The sequence below is a fragment of the Suncus etruscus genome, chromosome 8 (genome assembly GCF_024139225.1).
Source record: "Suncus etruscus isolate mSunEtr1 chromosome 8, mSunEtr1.pri.cur, whole genome shotgun sequence".
NCBI classification, from domain to species: Eukaryota; Metazoa; Chordata; class Mammalia; order Eulipotyphla; family Soricidae; genus Suncus; species Suncus etruscus.
In genome coordinates, this window is record NC_064855.1 from 43,410,485 (window position 1) to 43,436,267 (window position 25,783).

At 36.2% G+C, this 25,783-nt stretch overlaps 1 protein-coding gene across 1 annotated transcript in view; it reads left to right on the plus strand.

Annotated features, from left to right (window-relative positions):
• PAN3 (poly(A) specific ribonuclease subunit PAN3) overlaps positions 1–25,783 on the plus strand; it is a 151,362-nt gene that overhangs the window by 121,300 nt on the left and 4,279 nt on the right. The window contains exons 10-18 of the mRNA XM_049778347.1: positions 1,806–1,967; positions 2,434–2,550; positions 2,637–2,738; positions 8,301–8,466; positions 8,895–8,985; positions 13,414–13,553; positions 15,941–16,070; positions 16,714–16,778; positions 25,527–25,665. Coding sequence (XP_049634304.1) covers positions 1,806–1,967; positions 2,434–2,550; positions 2,637–2,738; positions 8,301–8,466; positions 8,895–8,985; positions 13,414–13,553; positions 15,941–16,070; positions 16,714–16,778; positions 25,527–25,665 — 1,112 coding nt within the window. The remainder of the gene's footprint in view (positions 1–1,805; positions 1,968–2,433; positions 2,551–2,636; positions 2,739–8,300; positions 8,467–8,894; positions 8,986–13,413; positions 13,554–15,940; positions 16,071–16,713; positions 16,779–25,526; positions 25,666–25,783) is intronic.

A 25,783-nucleotide genomic window follows, 5' to 3' on the forward strand; every position in this document is an offset into this window, starting at 1 on the left:
TGGGCCAAGGAGATAGCACAGTGGTAGAGTGTTTATTCCTTGCACGTAGCTGGTGGTTTGAATCCTGGCATTCTATATGGTCCCTCGTGCCTGCCTGGGGTAACTTCTGAGTGGAGAACCAGAGTGTCACTGGGTGTGACCTAAAAACCAAAAAAAGAAAGAAAGAGAAAGAGAGAGAGGGAGAGAGAGGGAGGGAGAGAGGGGAGGGAGGGAGGGAGGGAGGGAGGGGAAGGGAAGGGAAGGGAAGGGAAGGGAAGGGAAGGGAAGGGAAGGGAAGGGAAGGGAAGGGAAGGGAAGGGAAGGGAAGGGAAGGGAAGGGAAGGGAAGGGAAGGGAAGGGAAGGGAAGGGAAGGGAAGGGAAGGGAAGGGAAGGGAAGGGAAGGGAAGGGAAGGGAAGGGAAGGGAAGGGAAGGGAAGGGAAGGGAGAGAGAAAGAAAAAAGGATTTCAGAGTCTAAAATACTTTAACTTCTTTTTTTGTTTGTTTGTTTGTTTTGTTTTTTGGGTCACACCCAGCATCGCTCAGGGGCTCCTCCTGGCTCTACACTCAGAAATCACTCCTGGCAGGCTCGGGGGACCATATGGGATGCCAGGATTCGAACCACCGTCCTTCTGCATCTAAGGCAAACGCCTTCCCACTGTGCTATCTCTCCGGCCCCATAACTTCTTATTATACATAAATGTATACATCTATACACTTTTTAATATTACAGTAGGAAAGATGTCCTAATAGGATACAAACATGGCCAGGGTTTGATTCCTAGCACCACTCAACTTAATTCTTGAGTATTGTCCGGGCAGCCCTGATGATGTAACACCCTAGCATCGTAAAGGCCCAAGCACCAGTGCATCTCAAACTCTTGCATTAAACCAGGGGTCTCAAACTCGTGGCCTGCGGGCCCATTTGCGGCCCTCCGTACAACATTTTGTGGCCCTGCCCTAGAGGAATCTTTTTTGTTTTGTTTTGCTTTAGTTGTTTAGGTTACACCCCCCCCCCCCCAATGTTCAAGGCTTACTACTGACTTTGCACTCAAGGAGCATCCAGGCTTTGCCTCTTGCAGCCCCCAGGTAAATTGAGTCTGAGACCCCTGCACCATCAGCCTGACCACTTGAGAATTGCCAATGGGATCCCAGGTATCCTGAGCACGCACTCTTTGAGACTCACGCTTCCCACCAAAGAAAGTACTGATAAATTTAAATTAAAAAAAATTAATTCAAAGTTACTTGCAGTTTAAAAAAACTTGGGAGAAACAATTTGCAGTTAACCCAACTATCAAAAACATAAATCACTGTCTCAATAGAACAGTCAAAAGAGGAAGTTTATTTCTTGAAACAGAAACTCCTGTAACATGACATATATGAAATTTTGCTGAATATCATTAATATCAGAAGTAGAAATATTTAATATTTCTGTGGAGTAGTATATATTACAATGGAACATTAATTTTTCTATAAAAGATTAGAAATATCTGAAGTTTACTGGTTTTTAAATTGCTTTTTGTTTTTTGTTGGTTTTGGTTTTCGGACCACAGCTGGTGATGCTCAGGAATTACTCCTGGTTCTGCGCTCAGAAATTGCTCCTGGCTTGGGGGACCATATGGGATGCTGGGGGATCAAATCATGGTCTGTCCTTGGTTAGCTGCGTGCAAAGCAAACCCCCTACCACTTGTGCCACTGTTCTGGCCCCTGCTTTGTTGTGTTTATAGTAAAAGCATAGTTTTATGACGAATAGCAGACTTGATTTCTTACTCTTAAGAGAGTTACGAATGCTTGCAAGTTAAAGCTGTCTTCCTGTGAATTTCTCTAGCAGTTCCTGCAGAAGTTGACAGCTACCATAGCCTGTTCCCTCTAGAACCACTGCCACCTCCTAACCGGATACAGAAATCAAGTAATTTTGGATATATTACATCTTGCTACAAAGCTGTAAATAGCAAAGATGATCTGCCATATTGCCTTCGGAGGATACATGGTAAGAAACATGGTTTTCTTTTAGAGCATTATTCAAGCTAAGACCTTTTGGAGTATACTTATTATATATGTGAAAGTAAAGGTCAACAACAAAATCTCACTAAGTATAACATGGTGTTTTCTTCACTTTTGGATGGGGGCAGAGTGGGCTCCACCAAATAATGCTGGGTGGGGTGCGGGGACTTCAAGTGGTAGAGACTCGCCTGACTGGAATGAGTATTTCAGTATTGGGCATACTGATGTATTTCATGCCACCAGAATCACCTGCGAGACTACACCCAACAGTATTGGGTAGGGAATAGGTTTGGGAGAGTTTGAGATGGTCCCGGGGGCCAAACTCTAGTTTGACTCATGCTAATTATGTGTCCCATGACTCTTGAACTATCTCCCTGTTCCCATTTCTTTATTTTAAATGAAATAAGAGGGAGATCTATTTATAATTTAATAGAAATATTTTTCTTTCTCAGGTTTTCGTCTTGTTAACACAAAGTGCATGGTATTAGTTGATATGTGGAAAAAAATTCAGCACTCAAACATTGTAACCTTGCGTGAAGTATTTACCACTAAAGCATTTGCAGAGCCTTGTGAGTGATTTGTAATTGCATTTCTGTTTATGCTCTTTATAATTGGAGACCAGATTTCAATACTAATTATTTGGTTTTATTTTAAGCTCTTGTGTTTGCATATGATTTCCATGCTGGAGGAGAAACCATGATGAGCAGACACTTTAATGACCCTAATGCTGATGCTTATTTCACAAAGAGAAAGTGGGGTAAGAAAAAGTTGCACATAATGTTTTTGCTCTATAGAAGAGTAGTTTTGTGTTATTGTACACATGCAAAATGTATTAGTGTAATCATGTGACAAAGATTATTGAACTGTAAGAGGAAATATCTCAAGATAATGTAGTCCATCCTTTAACAAAGAATGGAGTCAGTTCATACTTTATAGATTGAGATAAGATGGATTGTAAAAGACTTACATAAATATCCAAACTTTACTACCATTTGTTTTTGGGTCACTTCTACAGAGCTTACTGCTTAATCCTTAGGGATGGTTGTATTTAGGGCAAGCAAGCTCTTTAACCTTTTGCACTATTTCTTCAGCTCAATAACTGAATTTAAATAGCTGTATGTATGACAAAAGTTCTTCCAGTTTAAAGATTGCTGACCCGGAACAGACCCAGGTTTGATTCCCAGCATCCCATGTGTTGACCCGACACACACACACACACACACACACACACACACACACACACACACACACACACACACACACACACACACACACACACACACACACACACACACACACACACTGCTGACCCGGGACAGACCCAGGTTTGATTCCCAGCATCCCATGTGGTGGCCCAACACACACACACACACACACATGTTTTTGATTCCCAGCTTCCCATGTGGTGGCCCCACACACACACTGCTGACCCGGGACACACACACACACACACACACACACACACACACACACACACACACACACAAACACACTGCTGACCCAGGAGACACACACACACTCACACACTGCTGACCTGGGACACACACACACACACACACACAAACACACTGCTTTGACACACACACACACACACACACAGACACACCCAGGTTTGATTCCCAGCATCCCATGTCGTGGCCCAACACACAAACATACCTCATTGTGGTAGGTGTGGAGAGATGGCAGAGCCTGCCTCCCCCCCTCTCCTTCTCTCCCTCCCTCCCTCAATGTGTATAGTTTGAAAATTTTTAGTAATTTAAGAAGCAAACTCGGGTTTGATTCCCAGCATCCCATGTGGTGGCCCAACACACACACACACACACACAGGTACAACCATTATGTATTTCCTGTATACTGCTTTTCAGTGTTGGTTTTTTGTTGTGTCTTTTTTAAACCTTTTTGCATCGTTTTATTTTATATTCTGCTATATATTTCATTATTTTGTATTCTAAATGTAATCACATTGTAATAGAATTACAGTATTACAATATTATAAGTTATAATCTAATTGCATTATTGACTAATGAGTTTCTCACAACTCAGAGTGAAATTATTTTCATAAGCAAATGGTTTTGTTTAGTAGTGGGATTCCATTTTACTCAAAGAATTAATAATGGGTAACTGTTTAACTGCCTTCTGACAGTTGAAAGAAGAAAGCTGTGGTTACTTGACTGTTTGACATTAAAAATCTGGTCATATAGTGTGGTCATTTTCCTCCATTTGCCAAGTCATCTGTCAACACATGCATAATTTTGTTGGAAGGGATGTGGTAAAACTTTCCCTATAGAAAACTCTAGTTCTAGTTGTTTGGGTTTATTTTAGAAGTAACACCTGTGAAATGACTGTTGGCTTTAATTTATAGCTGGTTTCTCAACCTCAGTACTCTTGACATTTTAGAGTGAATAATTATTTTTGTGGAGGCCATGCAAAGCACTACAGGATGTTTAACAGTTTCTGGTTTCTACTAACCTGATCAGCATTAAGCCTTTTCCCAGTGTTGTGACACCAAAAATATCTCTTGGTATTGTCAAATTTCCTCTGGAATGAAAGTGGCCCCAGATGAGAACCATTGATAGATAACACTTTCTTTTTTTTCTTGTGTTTTTTTTTTTTTTGATAATTTGTATTGATACCAATGTGAATTTGAAGTCTTTCACAGTTATATTTAAAGTACATAGTGACAGTGAATTAGGGTCATTCCCACCATCAGTGTTGACCTCCCTCCACCACTGTTCCCCACATGCATCACATAACCACAGTCTCCTGGACTGCTAGTGTAACAGATCCCTTTTGTGTATAGCTTGTTCTAGTTTGAGTCTCTTGATGCTATTGTCATTGACTTCGGGTTGGATACTTAGATCTGATTTATTTTTATTTCCACTCAATGTTCAAACTGCAAACTGCTTTGCCCCTGATAGCATTCAATTTTTTCTCAGTTTGTAGGAAGACATTGACATGAGTCAGACCAACATAATTCATTTTCTATGGTTCTGTTAAAAAAAAAAGAAGAAAGTGGGTGGGAGCCCCTGTCTAGAAGATATAAATATAAATTTGTTTTGTTTTATTTTTTGGATAGTCACAGTAAGTATTGGGGAAATTAGAAAGAAAATTCCTTAGGGCCAAAGCATGGAGGTAGGACATTTGCCTTGCATGCAGAAGTTCAGTGGTTGAATCCCGGTATCCCATATGGTCCCCCGAGCCTGCTAGGAGCGATTTCTGAACATAGAGCCAGAAGTAACCACTGAGTCCTGCTGGGTGTAGCCCAAAAACCAAAAAAAAAAAAAAAAAAAAAAAGGGAAATTTCTTTGGCCTAGAGATACAGGGTGTCTCCAACATTGAAGCATACTGTCATGAGTGATAACACTCTTTCTTTCAAGAAATATTAACTGAGGCTGGAGCATTGGCGCAAGCGGTAAGTCATCTGCTTGCACGTGCTAGCCTAGGACACACTTCAGTTTAATCCCCCGGCATTCCCATATAGTCCCTCAAGCTAGGGGCAATTTCTGAGCACATAGCGAGGAGTAACCTCTGAGCATCACTGGGTGTGGCACAAAAACAAAAACCTGTTCTGTTTTTGGTATTGACTACTTGATAGATAATGTTTATATTGTCTTAGGAATCAACTTCATTTTCAGATAAAAGATAGAAACTTCTCTTAAAAAAAACTATGAAATAAACAGGGCAGGCCTTTTTTTTTGTTTTGTAAATAACCTGTAGAAAAGTCTTAAGTTACCCTGTAGTGCTGATTAACAACACACACACACACACACTCACACACACAAATCGAATATTAAAGAAGATATTCTGACTTAGAAAATAGAAGAGTTGTGAATGTGATCCATTCAAAATGGATTATGTGAGTCAAACAGATAAAAAGAAACAACCCCTGATTCAATCTCACTATATAAATATTACTGTGAAAAATTTGTAATTCACGTTGGTCACAATAAAAATTTTAAAAAAAGAAACTATATCCTTTGGAGTACAATAGATGGAACTAGAGCTCAGAGCCAGGAGCAACCCCTGAACACTGCCAGTGTGAACCAAAACTTTTTTAAAAAAGAAATTTTAGACCTGTCTAAATTTGACTTTACATTCCTCTAAATATTATCACTGCCACTGTCAGGGTTCTTATAACATCTCAGAAGCCCTTGGGAACTGCCCTAGTTTTCATTGAGACTAAGAAGTTAGTTTTGTTATTTCTTAGATCATTTGCTTTAGTAATTTATGTTCCACTTATGACTAAAACGGTCCAACAAAACTGCCTTTCATTTCTTTTCCCATAATTAAGTTTCCCTAGTTCCATCCATTTTGTCCCAAAGGACATAGTTTTTATCTTTTTTAGAGACAGAGTAGTAGTCTAATTTATAATATATATGTTTGTATAGAATAGCTTTTTTAATCAAGCCTTCCATATATGTTGACTCCATGTTTTGGCTGTTATGATCATAACATGTTGTTTTTGGGTCACACCTGGTGGTGCTCAGGGGTTGCTCCTGGCTGGCTTTGGGGGACCATAGGGGATGCCGGGATTCAAACCACCGTCTGTCCTGGGTCGGCTGCATGCAAAGCAAATGCCCTACTGCTGTGCTATCTCCCCGGCCCCTTAACCTTCAGATAAATGCCTAAGAGTATTCTATTATATGGATTTTTAATTTTTGCCTTTTAACAAATTTCAGTATTCTTTGAGAAATGTAATTTTTGAATTTTATATCTTATCCTGGAACATATCTTTTTGCTCTTTCTCCACATTCCCTTTCTTTTATACCTGTATATAGAATATCTGCTTCTATTTTTTTTCCCCCTGGTTTTTGGGCCACACCTGGTGGTGGTACGCTCAGGGGTTACTCCTGGCTCTATGCCAGAAATGACTCCTGGCAGCTCAGGGGACCATATGGGATCCTGGGAATCTAAACCGGGTTTATCCTGGGTCTGCTACATGCAAGGCAAATCCCCTACCACTGTGCTATCTCTTCAGCCCCAGAATATCTGTTTCTAATCACACAGATTCATGAATAGTTGCGTTATAAGATCATATGCTGAAATTCCTGTAAAACCACACTGGATTAAGTTGATTTGACTCTTTTTCTTCTCATTTATCAGTGACCCAGAAAAATAGTGTCAAGAACCACTAATAATAATTTATAGAATTAAGGATTTACTTCGTATTACTTTTGCATGTCTTCATTGCATATAACTGGCATTCAGTATTTTAAGTTTGCGTTTTTGTGAATTTGGATGTCATTTTGTCCAATTGGCATGGCTAAAATAGAGGGGCCTGGATAGTCATGTAGAAAAACAACATATTTCATGATGGAGACATCTTCAAACCACAGAATGACTCAGCAACAGCATAGATAGATTACCTACACTTAAGTTTTCTAGTTGCTGTATTTAATCTACATCTATGTTTATGTGATTCACAGTTGGATTTTTTTTTTACTTAAATAATTTATATTTGTTGTCAGTTGTTATAATGGTTACAGAAAGAGCAGGTCACTAAGAGCTCTGCTGCTGCAAACAAAAATGCAAGTATAATCCCAGAAAATAGGAAATTTCAGGGTTGTCTTTTAAAGCTTTATTAAGTAGATTAAACTTAAACATTATACAAATTGATATGTACACACATAAACGTGTAAATTGATAAACTGCAGTGAATTTAAATGAATTTTGTTAATTTGGTTGAATGTTTACTTTGTTTTGTTTTTGGGCCACACCCGGCGATGCTCAGGGGTTACTCCTGGCTGTCTGTCTGCTCAGAAATAGCTCCTGGCAGCCACGGGGGACCATATGGGACACCGGGGTTCGAACCAATCACCTTTGGTCCTGGATCGGCTGCTTGCAAGGCAAACGCTGCTGTACTATCTCTCCTTGCCCGAATGTTTACTTTTTGTTAAATATTTTTCTTGTGTGTATGTGTGTCTCGAATATATGGGGTCCACACCTGGTGGTACTCCTGGTTTTCTTTTTTTTTTTTTTTTGGTTTTTGGCCACACCCGGCATTGCTCAGGGGTTACTCCTGGCTGTCTGCTCAGAAATAGCTCCTGGCAGGCACCGGGGACCATATGGGACACCGGGATTCGAACCAACCACCTTTGGTCCTGGATCGGCTGCTTGCAAGGCAAATGCTGCTGTGCTATCTCTCCGGGCCCTCTCCTGGTTTTCTGCTTAGAGGTTGTTCACTTAGCAGTGTTTGGGGAATTATATGTGGTCCCAGGTATGACTCCAGGGTTGGCCACATGCAAGACCAAGTTCCTTAATACCCTCTATTATCACTAAAGACCCAGTTTATCATTTATGAAGTTTATTCATTTTGCAGGCCAACATGATGGACCATTGCCCAGACAACATGCTGGATTATTGCCAGAATCTCTCATTTGGGCTTATATTGTCCAGCTGAGTTCTGCTTTGCGGACTATTCATACAGCTGGTTTGGCATGTCGAGTTATGGACCCAACAAAGATTCTGATAACTGGTAAAACGAGGTATTTGCATTTTGAGTTTTGACTTCTTCAAAGAACTTCTGACCTGCTTGTTCCTTTTTTTAAAATGTTCTGGCAGGCATGATGACTTAATCCTACATTTTCATATGATCCATACAGAAGAACTACGATAGTATAATTTTGAGTTGACTTAAAATTTTATTTTTTTCAAGTTGAATTTTTAATAAAATGTTTAGTTAGTGACCAGTATGGTAAGACTTGGGGTGAGATAGAAATTACATCAATACAACCATTGTATTTTACTCTAAGGTCTTCTTAAGACCTTCAAGTCATTAGGATGTGGAACTGAGAATTTGTGTTTCTAACAAAGAGTAGGATTGGAGTATAGGTACTATAGGAATTGTTAAATTTCTACTAGTGTATAATAAAATTAAATCACACTTTAATTATTTAAACTCTGTTTTTTAAAGGTTACGAGTAAATTGTGTTGGAGTTTTTGATGTTTTAACATTTGATAACAGTCAAAATAATAATCCATTGGCGATAATGGCTCAGTACCAGGTGAGTAAGAATTTATTAATGGTTTTTAATCACTGATGTATTTAGTATAAGAGTGCATAGAGGATGGAATATCTAGAATATTCACTATCATAAGCTATGTAAATAAAATGTATTGCTATAATTGAGAAATATCCTCAAATATAGATGAGAACCAGATTAAATGAATTTTATTAGATGGCATTTTGGCATTTGCTTTTCTAATATGTTAATACCTCTTAATTTTTATATGTAGAATAGTCTTATTACCAGTCCGAAAATTTTAGAAACTTTCAAAGGAATTTGCTGCTACATTGACATCTTCTAAATTTCTTTTCTTAGCAAAATTTGTCAATTCTTTTGCATTACCAAATTTTGGTTATAGTCTTTGTAATAATATTGTGGGTTTAGGCACTACCATATGTTAGCTACTTGATTTTAATATGAGAATAAGAACCTTTCTCCTTAAGGAACAGCAAATATACCGTATTTTCTGGCGTATAAGACGACTTTTGAAACAAAAAAGTCAACCAAAAATCGGGGGTCATCTTATATGCCGAGTATATCCTGAAAAATGTTTCAATATGCCACTAAACGAAAATTGTCTGAATATTGCCACTAAACGAATTTTCCAACTCGATTCTGCACCAATCACTGCAAGGCTGCTCGGACCGCCTCTCTAACTCAGCCAATCCAATCAGGCTTTTTATGCATGCAAATTAGACAGTGTTCTGGACCCGAATCTATACTGTAAAAAGCCTGCTCAGATTGGTCAGAGAGGAAGTCTATTACAGTATAACCTTTGAACCTTTGCTTATTGTGATTGGCTCACTGTGGTACATACAGTTGCAGCACAGGAACGTTCTGTCTGATACAGTGAATATAGGCCTAAACCTATGTTTTAACTGCAAAATTAGGGGGTCGTCTTATACGCCGGAAAATACGGTAGTTTCTTTTTTACCCTTGTTTACTCTGTAGTAATGTAGTTATTTAAGATAAATGTTTTTATATTATGTAATATTACTTTACATTTTGTGACAGCTGTTACTTTAGTACAGTGTTCTTTTTGTGTTATTAAATTTCAGTTTTCTGTATGGGAGATTCACACTGAGAAATTATACTGCGAAACAAGGAAACTTTTTCTGGGGCTTTCTCTTACTCGGTTCTTTAAGCTTTCGAAGATTTTTATTCATTTCTGCTGTACTACAGAAAAAAAAAAAAGGAAAGAAGTAGAATCTAGTGCTCCAATCCATGTACAAATATTTTCTGTTGCTACTGAGATAGTGGAGTCAGAATTAGTAAAGCACACACTTATTCAAGTCGTGCACCAACCTAGTGTCTTCTTGCCCTGTGCCAGTTAATCTCAAAAGCAGCCAAGCTGTCGTGGTTCATAACACCATCTAGTGGGCCGAACAGGGAAGACTGGCAGCTTTTCATCCCAGCAGTTTACTTTTCCCTAAGGTTATTTATATTTACTCTATCTTACCAAAGATTGTTATTCGCTACTTATCTTCTTCTTTATATTTAGTATTGCTTTGAATAATTTTTTTAACTAAAAACTAACCAACTAGCTAGTTTTTCTTTATTATCTTTGTATTTTAGAAAGGGACTGATTGTTAAAACTAGGACTGGAAGTGTATGTAGCAGTGGTAGGATACTAGCGTTGGGTATTTGCAGCCCTGGCTTAAATATCCAGCTCAGCAAAAAAGAGAAAAAAATTTTATTGAAATAAAACTAGTTTGATTTTGGTTTTCTCTATCATAGCAGTGTCATCTTCCAACTTTTTTCTTGCAGATATATATTTCAGTTATGCTATGGGTTTTATTATCGCTTTTTATCTACCTTTTAAAATAAATACAAATTTTTAAACAAACAACTTTGAAGTAAGCATTTGAGTCAGCTCTCTGGTAAGTTAGGGACTGCTTTTAAAACTCAGGCTTTTTCTAAATACTTGCCTTTAGATTTTCAGAAGTAAATAGTGTCTCAGGTTTTCTTTTTATCTCTTTTTTTTTTTTAATGGAGGGAGTGGGGATGATCATGTTTGAAAGATTTTTCATACAGCTGATGGTAAGGTAAAAGGAGAGAATCAAAGATATAGGGAATTATGACTTTAGTGGAAGGAGACACCAGAAAGGAGTACATTGTTTCTTGTAGTCTATTTTTCATAGTTTGTTTCAGACACGTGAATAGAGACTGACTTTCAGTAAAATGGACATAAGTAGAGCCATAGATAGAATCAGAAAAATCAAGAAATCAAGAATCAGGAAGAAACTGAAAATGAGTTGGGGGGAAACCTCGAATTCAACAAATGGGGGGAAAAACGAGATGGAGGTAAGAAGCAAAATAACAAATGGAAAAATGATTTAGATGGAAAAATAAGTAAAAAACTTTTTCTGATGTTCAGCGCTCTTATGCAAGACTTCATTAACCTCTTATTTTAAAAAACTTTAGTTTGGATTTTGAAAGTGGCTGAGTCAACTTTAGAGAATTGGTGGGGGTGGGTGGTCAAAATAAAAATATCTTAATTTTTAACACTTTAATTTTTTACCTTGGAATTTTTTTTTCCTATCTCAAATAGGGGGTGTTGGGATGTTTCAGATTGGAAGTTTAGTTCAGCAATTTAGGGTGAAACAAAATTGAAAATTCTGTTTTAAGGGCTGAGAGATTGTGTACTGGTACATGCTGCTTAAATGTTTGAGAAATTTTAATAATCTTTAGTTTACCATGTTAGTGAGGATGTTGGATTGAATAATTTAAATGCACAGTTAACATTTATATGCACTGATTTATCTTGATAGCATTTTGATGGTTTCATTAATTTTACTGGGAATGTTTCCTAAAGGGAATCATTGTTGTTCATGGCAGTGCCCTCTAGAAAACAGGTAATTGCCCAGAATAGTCTCCTTTTTCATGTCAATTTCTTCCTTACCATTCTGCTCTAACTACCACTAATGAAGGTTTCAAAAGGCTCTCTGACATGACCCTTCTTTGCATTGCTTGTCTCTATAGGTATCAAATGGTTTGTTAGCTAAATCAATTTTTCCACTGATTTGAACTTTTAAGACCACAATGTATTGGGTAAATTTTTAAGTTTTAATTTTAAAATATTGTTTTAGCAATGTAATTGGACTTCTAATTCAGTAAGTAGGATATTGTTAAAGATAACCAGACGCTGTTAAAATTTTGTTACTGCACATTATACTAGATGTCAAGCATTCTGCAAGACCAATGTTTTATAAACCCTGTCAGCATATTATAATCTCTTGTTGAAACTTTTGAAAAATTCAGTATTTCGAGCTTAACCATCTACTAGTAACAAAATTGGGATAAAGGAATGGCCATTGGGTATTTATATTACTGGCATGTTTTAAAAATGCTTCAGCTGATTTTAATGTTTAACTTATTTTTGAAAATTTTTGAATTTTCAAAATTCAGACATTTACTGACTAGTAAAGTAGACATTCAATAGTCCAATTAAATATTGGATTTTATTTACTAGATATCAGATTTTAAAGAATTACATGTGTACCGGAGATATTATTTATTTTAACTCTGAGCTTCTTCCCTTTTGTAGGATTATGATGATTAATAGTTACCTGCCAAGCAGGGTCACTTGGTGACTATTTCATTTCCTGGAGTTAAAATAGGTAATAGAGAGCTTGCCTCAATTCAGCTTATGTAGTCTCTTGAGTCACTTTTGAAGGAAATTTTAAAAATAATGAGTTTGTTGTTTTTTGTTCTTGTTTTTGTCTTAAAGAAAGGTATAGTACACCAAGATCTGGGACTCAGAGTTCTAATTTAGTTGAGTAAAATTAGTCTATTTGAAAGCATAACCAATGGAGGTTTACAGCAATTGTAATGCTCAAGAAAACATTCTAAAATTTTAAAGATTAATCTCATTTTCTGTTTATCATGGAATAACTTTTCTCCAAATCTTCAAATTCCCATGGTATTTTGAGCATCATGGTTGAATGAGAAGTATATATTCTAAATTGTAATAGTAAAACAGCATACAGCCTTAAATCTCCTGTAACAGTAAGACTGTTTAAATTTAAAATATAAATAAATTGAGTACCAAGTCCAGCTTTAGATGCATGCAGTAAATGTATAAGGTCTTGGATTCAACCCCGAGCACCAATAATTGATTCTGCACTTGTTATATGAGATAGTCACTTTTTTAAAGTACCATTCTAGAGCTGTCAGTTACCCAGTTGCTTTCAGATTTTAGGATCTCTTTCAAGACCGACACAGCAAGACTACGTGAAGATGCCCAGAAATTAAGTTTTAATGAGCTCCCAGGTGATTATGATAAGCACCAGTACTTGAGAACCTTGTTCTGAGTTCTGCAATTTCTTTGTAAAAGTGCTTTTTCCATGTAGGCATTAGTATCAGTGTATTAAATGAGTGCCTATAAAATAGAAGTTAAAAGTTATATTTATTCTTTCATGTCAGCAAGCAGATCTGATATCATTAGGAAAAGTTGTCTTGGCTTTGGCTTGCAACTCTTTGGCAGGAATTCAGCGAGAAAATTTACAGAAAGTCATGGAACTGGTGACAATCAACTATTCCTCTGACCTGAAGAACCTGATTCTGTAAGTCTTAATTTGCCATTTGATGTATAAAATGATCATGCACAAGAAGACAGCTTTTTCATAAAGGGTTTTCAACAGTGGTCATATCTATTTTAGTTTCCCCTCTTTCAAATCAGGCAGAGCACAGATAAAGACAGAGAGGTAGAAGTGCAGGGGCTTTTTAAACGCTTTCTGCAGTGAATGGTCACAGTTACTCTATTCTGACCATAGTCAGACTACTGTGACTTATGGACTGAAATTTAAGTTAATACCAAGGCAATTAAAGAATGTTCCTTGGTCAAATGTTTAAAATAACTATAATAACTATGTAGCCACATTAGTATATAAAGTCATTCCAAGAAATATAAATTTAGCAATAAAATATATTTTAAACATGGCTCCAAGGAATTTTTGAGTATTGATTTGAAATGAATTTGACTTAAATGAAACCATTATGTACTGTCACCACCAACTACTAACTACCAAGATAAATCTGACATTGGGGAAATTCAGAGGATGAACGAACAACCATGACTCTTAATGTAAGTTGTTGTGGACAGTGGGTGCTTGGAAAGTCTCTGAAATTTTTCTTATAATCTAGAAACAGCTTCCTGGTCCTTGTAGAAATGTCTTTTTACTTCCAGTTGTTCTATGTGTTCTTTTCATCCTCAGATGATCCACTTTTTGCTTATTTTAGTTTTTGGACCACACCCAACAGTGCTCAGGGGTTATTCTGACTCTGTACCTGGGTCTTATTCCTGGTGGAGATTTGGGTGCTAGGGACTGTACCCAGATAGACCACACATAAGGAAAGGAAAGGATCCCGTTTACTATTGCTCTGGCAGCAAGGTTAATCCAGGACTAGCCCTGTGGTATGTAATTAAGGGATGAAGTGTGAAGCTGCCTATCTGTGCTTCGTTATTATTCGTAGAAGTGTCCTTTGTATAACATAGCAGCACTAGAATCTAATGGATGCTGTTCCTATTAACAATGAAATGAATTCTCTTTTAATTAAAAATATTTCATGTTGTTAGCACACCAGTAATTCTTAGCCTTAATCTCAGATTGTAATTTCCAAATTTTATAAAAGTTTTGAACAAATAGATGATCAAATGTTAGTAACTATTGAAACTGTATAATGAGTACATGGGAATTCAATAGAATATATACTTTTCTAAATATTTGACGTTTTCCTTACTAAAAAGTGAATGAGCAAAAAACAATATATTCACAGAACCAAATAAGATTTTTGGGGCTTGTATCAGGTACTTTTGAAATGGTTGATGTGAAATAATTTAATTCTTATATATAATTAAGTATATTATATATAATTCTCCTTATAAATTATTACTGTTAGTAGCTCCATCTTACAATTAACATGAATGAATTGTAGAGAGGAAAAATAACTTGCCAAAAATGGTTTCTGGTAGTAAAATAGTTTATTAATCTTAAGTAATTCCAGATGAATAGTTATGACACTCACTCATTTGGATGAGCATAGAATTTATTTAATCGGAAAAGGACGTCTGCTAAATTAGTTGCTGGCACTAACTACCTTTATCTAAACCAACAAAAGTTACCATTTTTCAGGAGCTTTTATCCTAACAGGTTAATAAAAATGCAAGTTCACAAATAATGCTAAATTCTATAAAGAAAATAAGAGTGAAAGAGTAGGAGATTATTGAGAGACTATTGAGAATGGTTAGGAGATGACTACCTATTAAAAACAATAAGTGGTTCATAATCATCCTATTTTAACAGGTATTTTTTTAAATTACAGTTCAAGAAATTGAAATGGTTATTTTTCATGTATGTTTATGAGATAGCTTCAGAAAGATTATATCTCTGCCAACTGGGCGGTTGGAGAACAAAAACAGCTGAGAAGCTGAGCCTTCTTTGAATTACTAGAATTAAAGATCTAGTTTTAGTACCATAGTTTGTTTTTAAGGGCCAGAGGAGATAGTTTAAAGAGCTGTATTAGAGGCTTTATATACATAAAACTTGGGAGTTCAATCCCTGGCTCTGCTGGTACCCCAGCTGGTACCAGTGTGGCCGTGGAAAACCTCACCCCAGATAAACAGTGTTTTTGGAAAAGTCTCCCCACCTACAACTATCCCTTATTTTATCCTCAAAAGATTGTTTTTGGAATGGAAAGGGTGTTGCCCTGGCTCAGCTTTACTAATTCATTTTCAAATAGCAAATAATTTAGAAATTGTTTATACTTTCTACATTAGATCTTAAAATTCTCCAGAGAAGAGATATAATTACTAATCTTTAAAGTGAATTTACACGAAAATATCTTGCATACATTTAATATGATGCTGGCAGTAGTTGGTGTTCTCATCAGTTATGTTCTTTTTAAAAAAAATTGCATGTCTGATCGAGTGATTATTCTTTAATTTGGTTAGGTATTTATTGACGGACCAAAACAGGATGCGGAGTGTAAATGACATCATGCCTATGATTGGTGCTCGATTTTATACTCAATTGGATGCTGCTCAAATGAGAAATGATGTTATAGAGGAAGATCTTTCAAAGGTAAATAGTATAGTTAAGAGTATGTATACAACTGTGTCCTGTGTATACATACTTGTAAATCATATAATTATTGTGCTGAGTATAATGCATATCTAACTATGAAAATTCGCAAACATTTTATTTCTCAGCTTCATTATTCAGTATTTTAATTTTTTTGTATATTTGTTTCCTTTACTCATCTCCTTGCTACAATCACATGACAAAAATCTTGTATTTTTAAAAATTTCTTATGAGTTGCTCTTAAGATTCTTAAAAATAGATAACTTTGGGGCCAGGGCGGTGGCGCAAGTTGTAAGGTATCTGCCTTGCATGCGCTAGCCTAGGACGGACCACAGTTCTATCCCCCGGCGTCCCATATGGTCCCTCAAGCCAGGAGCGATTTCTGAGCGCATAGCCAGTAGTAACCCCTGAGCGTGTGTGGCCAAAAACAAAAAAATAAAAAGGAAAATAAGGACAAGTCTATATCTTGGTTACTGTTACAAAATAAAGTGAATATATTGTATTTTAAAGTATAACCAAAAGGTTGGGAATACTAGGATCAATTGTTGTAACATCAGTGAAGCATTCTAGTTTTTGTAAATTTTTTATTTTATATTGAGTTAGCTGGAATATTAACATTCTGTCTCTTTAAAATGTTTTATAGGAAGTTCAAAATGGAAGACTGTTTAGGCTTCTAGCAAAATTGGGAACAATCAATGAGAGGCCGGAGTAAGGATTTAAAGTATTTTACAATATATTTCAATTTAAGGGCATTAATTTGCAGAACAAAATGAGTTTACCGTATTTTAACTGGTTTTATACAAAAAAGAGGAAGATTCTCTTGTGATATAACCTTCAACTTGTTATTAACTATTAAGTACTAGTTTCAAACCAAGACCTAGCATGGTTGTCCCTAGGAATCTGTCTTTCTAACATACAGGCACTGTCTGTCTTTCTAACATACAGGCACTGTCTTCTACACCCTTTCAAATACATTTGCTCACGTTCCTCTCACACTGATCGCTCACATTGTTTATCTTGCTCTCTCTCTGTCGACACCCTACCTCCTCTCCCCTATTTCCCTCCACAGCTGCATATACATTTGCTCACATGCCTGCCTCCTCTGTGTCTGTCTGTATCTCTCTCTCTCGCACACACGTACTATACAATGCTAGTATAAAAACCAGCGGTTTTTTTCCAAACGTTTATTTTTTTCACTTATTTTTGTTTTTGCACATGCAGACACATTACATGTAATAGCATTCCTGTCTGTCTTTTTGAAGCTTCACCAGTTGAGTTGCTCACCAGTTGCTCACAGTAGAAACTTAAGAAATATCTAATTGCTGTATACGTTGTGTGCATAATTTATAGTAGTTGTCATATTAGTCATACATTAAAAATGTCATATATTTAAAAATATACCACTATCTACATTATCTATCATTAAGTTTTGATTAAAACTTTACAGTATTTGTTCAAGAAAGTAGTAGAATTGCCATTGTGCCTTGGATTTAAGAGCCTTGGATTCAATTCCTTGCATTGCAAAAAATATATTCATAATGTTTCAAAAATGTTACCTTAATAAAGATAGATAATAAATATTGTATAAAAGAATTTTTACAACAAAAATTGAAGACGACTTCAAAGTTTAAAAGATTCCTTTTGTATTATCCTTAATTCTTAATCCTTAACTCTTAAGAATTAAGAATTCTTAATTCTTTTAATTTTATTTTATTTGCTTGAATGATTTATTGTTTAATTATTTATTTAATTAAAATTATTATTAAAATTTATTTAATTTAGGGGCCGGAGTGGTGACGCAATGGTTGGGTATTTGCCTTGCACATGCTAACCTAGGACAGACTGCAGTTTGATCCCCCAACATCCCATATGGTCCCCCAAGCCAGGAGCGATTTCTGAGCGCATAGCCAGGAATAACCCCTGAGTGTCACCGGGTGTGGCCCAAAAAAACAAACAAAAATTTATTTAATTTAAATCTTAATTCTTATTCTTAATTAAGAATTCTTAATTCTCTATTCAAAGTAAAGAGAACATGGTGAGCCAATGAGAAACAAACAGACTCATAGTTCTTTGGCTTATTTTTCTTTATTTAAAGATGGATACTGGGCTTGCATTTGGCAGGCCAGGATTTATTCCTGGCATCACTTAAGTCTCCAGAATATTTCCACCACAACCCTTATGCATGGATCCCTTATGAGTTCTAGACTTAAAAAAAAAAGTACTTGGTATTAGGAATGTGGCTCAACAGTAGAGTACTTTTTGTGTAAGACCTTAAGTTTGGTCCCTGGCATAAAAATGTCTTAATATGGGGCTGGAGCGATAGCACAGCATTTGCCTTGCATGTGGCTGACCCAGGATGGACCTGGGTTTGATCCCCAGTGTCTCATATGGTCCCCCAAGCCAGGAGCGATTTCTTAGTGCATAGCTAGGAATAACCCCTGAGAGTCACCAGATGTGGCTCAAAAAAAACAAGTTTTAATATTTACTTAAGTTACTAAAAATTGTTTTTCGTCAATATTTTTCTTAGCTATTGACTCTGGCCCTCTGGAAAAATTGGGTCAGGATTTAATCTTTCACACTTAATCTCCTTTAACACACATTCTACATGCAACCCTCAAATTTTAAATTAGAACTTTATTCAGTATTGACATTATTGAAACAAGATGTAAATACTACTCAGAGTTGTACCATATAGTGAATCAAGAACACATTTCCTTTTGACTTTATTTTAATTTTTTTTTGTTTCCTAGAGTTTATTGGTTACCTTTTACAGAACAATAAGTATATTACTGCCTGTCTATTCCAATCTCTCTGCCAGAATTATACCTTTCTATCTTTGCTCTTTTTATATGGTCCAAAAACTAATAACCTTTGTGTTCATTTTCCTCCTTCTAGAGATTCTGTCCTTTTTTTTCCTAAAAGAATTGGTTGCATTCACATGTTAGAACTTGATCTTTCCTCCAGGAATTTTACTGTCCCTACTTCTATATTGGAAACACTGTTTGATTTTTTTTTTCCTTTTTGCTTATTATTTTGATTTAATGGCATGCATACTCTTGTAGATTCCAGGCGTTGAGTTTTTCTTGAATCTTTGCACATTTGAAAATACACATTTAATTACCTAGTTGGACTGGATGTAAAATTCTAGATTGTCTTCTGACAATTATTTATATGGATTGTCTTTTGAATAACATATCAGCTTTTATTTTGTTTTGGGGCTATCCCTAGCAGTCTTGGGGTACTGCATAGTATGCTGGGGATTGAACCTGGGTCAGCTACATGCAAGGCAGCTGCCCTAACCCCTATACTGTTGACCTGGTTCCTTTATGAACAGTTCTTAAGAGTAAGGATTTTCAGTGAAATAAAGAAAATTTCTTTCAGACATAACATTCTCAGTTTACCCTTTGCCCCACAAATACAAGTTTTTGGTACATACTTTCAATTTTATGTTCTTATCCCCAAACATGCTTTTTTATTTTTATTTTTTTTTTACTCTATATAAATTATAAATCACGTGCAGTGTATAAAAGCAAAATGCATTGCTTTTTTTTCTTGCCTTACTGAATTTTGGGAGATATTTTTGTTTAAATATGTTTATTTTATGCCATATTTTCAGTAGCTTGCAAATAGGACCTAACTCAGTGCTCAGAATTTAGCAATTTTGTGATAAAGATACATTCTCATTTAATGGAAATTGAGGCAGAAAGTGGTTAAGAACCTGTCCAAGATCACAGAATTAGTAAGTATATGCATCAGGATATGAATTAATATAGTTTGGTTCTACAGTTTGTACTTAACTATTCTGCTATACTTCCTCAGGGTTATGGCCATGTTCAGGTGAACCTATAATTTGCTTCTTCAGTTCTTCATTGAATAATATTTTAATTTTATTTAGTCTTTTATTGTTAGAAACAATACTACAGGAACTGAGCGCCATTGTAATTGTTAAGTCATAATTAACTGGTTGTATGTCACTATAATTTGATACCTATTTGATAGGGTTTATCACATAAAATGCATAACAGTCTTTCACCATTGATACTATTTTAAAACTTCCAGTTTTGGGGCCAAAGCAGTGGTGCCTTGCCCACCTTGCCCAAGCATCTGCCTTGCCCGTGCTAGAGCCTGATAGGTGAGATGTTGAATCTCCAGGCAGTTTTATTTTGTGTTTACTCTTAATGAGTAAGTTGCATATCTTTTTAATTACCCTTTGTAATAATTTTAGCTTTTCACTTTTACTGTTTTGTCCCCATGCAGACATTCATATATATTATTTAATCAGATTAGTTTAAAATTCCTATAAAATAATTTTGTTTTGTTTTGTTTTGTTTTTGTTTTTGGGTCACACCCAGCAGTGCTCAGGGGTTATTCCTGACTCCATGCTCAGAAATTGCTCCTGGCAAGCACAGGGGACCATATGGGACACCGGGATTTGAACTGATGACCTTCTGCATGAAAGGCAAATGCCTTACCTCCATGCTCTCTCTCCGGCCCAATATAAAAGAATCTTATTCTTCTTATAAAAGAATCAGTATTCTTTTATACCTTTTGGTTTTCAGTCACTGTTAAGAAGTCCTTCAAACCAAGATTATAAGATATTTTAGCATTTATTTAGAATAATTTTGATGTTTTTCCCCATATTAAAAACTTTTACTTGTTTGAAATAGATAAGGACTATGCCAGGTATGGATCCAGCATTCTTGCCCCTCCCTCCCCCCTCTGAAAACAATCCTAGTGGTCCAAAGCCATTTATCAAGTCTTCTGACTTTTCCCTATGTCAAGCAGTCCCTTTCCCTGATGCCAGGCAGTGCTTCTTTCATACTATTTAAAAATGTTTTAAAAACAAGTATAACCAGGCTAAAATTAGAAGACAACTAGCTAAATGGGAGAAAATTTTTCCACTCAGTTTGATATCTAGGACATACAAAGTACTCACAAAGGTTAACTCCACAAAACCTAAAAACCCCATCAAAAAATGGGGAGAAGAAATGAATAGATGTTTCTCTGAGGAAGACCAACAGATGGCCAACAGACACGTGAAAAATTGTTCATCATCAGTTCTCATTAGGGCAATACAACTCAAGACAACAATGAGGGGCCGGAGCAGTGGCGCACGCAGTAAGGTGTCTGCCTTGCATGCACTAGCCTAGGACGGACTGTGATTCAATCCCCCACCGTCCGATATGGTCTCCCCAAGCCAGGAGCAATTTCTGAGCACATAGCCAAGAATAACCCCTGAGCGTCACTGGGTATGGCTGAAAGACCAAAGAAAGACAACAGTGAGGATGGCACATATCAAAAATACTGGGAACAATCTCAGTGGGCAGGGAACTCTCATCCACTGTTGGTGGGAATGATGCCTGGTCCAACCCCTATGGAAAACAGTATAGAGGATTCTCAATAAACGCAAAATTGAGCTGCCATCTGACCCAGCAATCCCTCTTTTGGGTACCTATCCCCACGACAAAAAAAATTTATCCAAAAGGATGTATGCACACTGCTATTTATTCCAGCATTCAGTACAATAGCCAAGACTTGGAATCAACCCTAGGTGTCCAAAAACAGACAAGTAGATCATAAAGATGTGGTGCATATATATTATGAAATAGTACGTAGCTGTAAGGAATGATACAGTCATGCTATTTGCAGCTACATGGATGGAACTGGAAGACACTATGTTAAATGAAGTAAGCCAGAAGAAGAAGGATAAATACAGAATGTTATCACTTATATGTGGTATTTAGAATAAATAATGAGAGTTGTTCTTGAACACCCTTTGCTCCCCGAGTATAGTAAGGAGAAGGAAAGAAACTGAGTGGAAGAGGAAAAACACAAATATGAAAGGACAGGGCCGGGGACCAAATGGTCTCAAGTGCATTGGTAGTATTAAAAAAGGACAGAACTAAAGATCCAAACCAAAGGCAACAGCAATGGAATCAAGAGACCTAAACTTTAACAATGTAAACTTAAATGGGCCTGTTACTACTGGCAGGCTGGGGAGGCAAAGGGGATGGTATGGGATGCACTTGGGGAACATTTGTGGAGGGAGGTAGACACTGGTGATGGGATTGGCCCTGATTAATTATATGTCTGAAACCCAACTATGAAACCAATGATTTCAGTAAAATTTAAATTTAAAAATAAAAAGTATAGAGGCCAGGAATATAGATTAAAGGGCTGTAGTGCATGTCTTATTTAAATCCCCAACTTTCTGTCCTTGAATTTGACCACCACTAGGAAGACTTCTATAAAATAAATACAAAAATAATAGATTAGTACATAAGAACAAGTAGTTCCTTCTCCTTATGTGTTATGTTATTTTCCTATAACATAATTTATCAATTATTGAGTCAGTTTTAGCTTTCAAAAACAAATCAGGTTGAGAGTATGACTAGGCTATAGAATGAATGCCTAACATGTATAAGACTTCAGTTTTATTCCTGGCACTGCCAAAAATAAATCAGCACACCTATGGCATTTTTATTAAGAAAATAAAATATCACTTATATTAATAAACTTAAGGACCATTTATGTTTTTAGGTATCTTAATGTTTCTTAAATTGGGGCTGAAAAGAGTACAATGAGCAGGGTACTTGCTTTGTACACTGGCCAACCCCAGGTTTGATCCCTGGCAGCTCCTGTATTCCCAACCCCTACAAGAGTGATCCCGAAATGTATGTAGAACAAGGAGTAAGCTGTGAGCATGTTTGAGTGTACCCCCCCCCAAAAGGGAAAAAGATTATTTACCTTGATCAACGATGTATAATTGCATTTGCTGACATTAATGGTAGTATTCTTTGATGTTTATGTTCTTAATAACAGTTTTAGTATTCCATATCAAATATTAGGTTTTTAACATTAACAAAATAAGTGAGAATTCTTTCCCACTCCACTACACAAATTTTGTCATCTTAGCCTGTTTATAATTGTATGTGAAATTTAGTCACTCATTAAATTTTGTATTCTAATACTTGGGTACAAAACATTGGCTAGTATGTCAATAGGTATTCTTACATTTACTAGGTCAAATCTCAAATAATGATCCCCTTTTTTCTAGTAATTTTTCTGAGTGCTAGCTTATACTTCTAGCACATTGTTACATAACTTATAATGACAAATTTGTTTGGCAATGAGGCATTGCTTCTTTTTTTTTTTTTTTTTTCAACTTTTGAGAAAATTTAGGTGTTTTTTTTATAACCCTTCCCTTATTCAGAGTCTTCAAGGGTCTTACCAAACTGTACTACTGATTTAGAAATCCATGGTTGCATTTAGTATGGCTTTTGATTCAGCCATATTAAGCAAGCAGTTCCTTTTAGTCTTGGAAATTTAAGGCCTTCGTTCCTGGAATGTTGTCTTCATTGTCTGTTTGATAACTTTTGTTCTCTCTGGAATTTTCATTGTTCAGCTTTGCAATTGATTTTCTAATACTCTCTTATATGTGGTATTTTGTGTTGTATCTGTTAGTTTTGTTTTCTAGGAAATCATTTTGTCTTAAATTTGACAGTTTTTTCTAATCCTTAAATTCTCTAGGAATTCTTAAACTTTTACTGTAACATTTTTAACTTCTAAGAATTTTCTGCTCTCTAAATATTTGTATTACCTAATTCTTGTTTCTTTGAAACTCTTGATTTTAGGTTAGACTGTTTTTGTTTATTTGGGGGAGTTAAATTTAAATCTTGGGGAATGGAATAAAAGATGGATGATTGATTTGCTGTTCATAGAATCTTCATCAGTTCTGTTAAGTGTAGCCTTAGTCTATACTGTTAATGTTGTCAAAAGTTTCCAATGATGTCAGCTCCTCTGTCTTACTTGGAATAACTTGCTTCTTGTGGCTTCATATCACTTTCCTTGTCAGAATTTTTTTTTCCTGATCATAGCACTTGCCTTTTAAACACTTTCTAAATAGTTTGGATATTATTGCCTTCTATCTAATCTTTTTACTCTTTTGTATTTTCCCCCCTCTTTTTTTAATACTTAATGTCATTGTTTTTGTTTGTGTTGTTTGTTTTCATTTTGGGGTCACACCTGTCGATGCTCAGGGGTTACTCCTGGCTGTCTGCTCAGAAATAGCTCCTGGCAGGCACGGGGGACCATATGGGACATCGGAATTCGAACCAACCACCTTAGGTCCTGGATCGGCTGATTGCGAGGCAAATGCCGCTGTACTGTCTCTCCAGGCCCTTTTTTTTTTTTTTTTTTTTTTTTTTAAATTTAAAGGCAATAGAGAATTAGAAGTTTCTATAGTGATCTTTACAAAGCACACATAGTATTTCAGCTGTGGGATAGACTTTTTCTCCTTACTCTTTTTGGGTGTGGGTTGGTGACTTGGGGCCACACCTGACTGTGCTTAGAGTTTACTCCTGGCTCTAGACTTAGGAATTTACTCTTGTCAAGTTCAGATATTAAAGATCAAACCCACGTAGGCCTTGTGCAAGGTAAACACCCAATCTGCTGTGCCCCTTCTTCCTTATTCTTAAATGCAAATCTAATTCTTATTATAAAACCAAAACGTGTATAATCTGAGCTCTCCCTTATCCTTGCTTTATATATATGCCGGCTCAGAGGACCATATGGGATGCCGGGATTCAAATCACCGTCCTTCTGCATGCAAGGCAAATGCCCTTCCTGCTTCCGTGCTATCTCTCCGGACCTCCTCATTCCTTTTTTAAACATTCTTCCTCTCTGACTCCCTTTCCTTAGATATTTTTTCCCTCTTTTCTTTCTTAACTCCATTCAGCTATAATATAGTATCTCTCAGGATTCTTTTGAGAATCTTGAGGGGAACAAAAAACTTATTTTGCCTTACTTTATAAATTTGTTTCTGTTTCATGGTACCATCTTATCCCTTTTCCTTGATAATTAACTAAGCAATTTAGTCATCTTTGATTATTTGAATGCTTGTTTTCCCTTAGACCAATATTTTGGGGCCTCATAGCACAAGTTTAGGGGACCAGCCAGTAGTTTGGGGTGTTTGGGCTACAGGAAGAAGACATGGTTGGAAGGGAATCCCAATTGGACAAAGGTTGAGAAGTACTCACCTGGTCATAAGGTCATTGGAAACTAGAATGATTATTTGCCGTTTCTATTTTGTGCTTAATACACCTGACCATTTCTCTCTTCTCTGTAACTCAAGGGTGAGAGGAGAAAAAAGGTAATCTCTTTTAGCCTGTGTCAAAAATACCTAAAGATTGTAATGCCATTCAAAAAGAAGTATTCATATAATTTCATTGCTTTCATAATAAGTGAGATTTTATTTAATCTATGGGAAGTCTGAACATTTTGGAGAAATAATTTTTAGTTTCCCTCTTGCTTTTGAAAGTTTAAAAATAACTCCACAAAAAATTTCTCCTGATCCTACTACTGTTGAAAACAGTAAAAAAAAAAAAATTTAGTTTGAGTCTGTAGAATAAAGGGCATATAGCATGAGTTATTGAGGTGAAATATTAACTTTCTCAGGTTTCAGAAGGACCCTACCTGGTCAGAGACTGGAGACCGTTATCTGTTGAAACTCTTTAGAGACCATCTTTTTCATCAGGTGACTGAAGCAGGTGCTCCTTGGATTGACCTCAGTCATATCATTTCTTGTCTTAACAAGGTAATTTTGTATTCAAATTTTTACTTTTTAATTGTAGCTTTTAGATATAGCATGGTTACAATTGTGTTAACTGTTTTTGATGTATAAAGTTACTACATCTTTACCACCAACTAAGTGC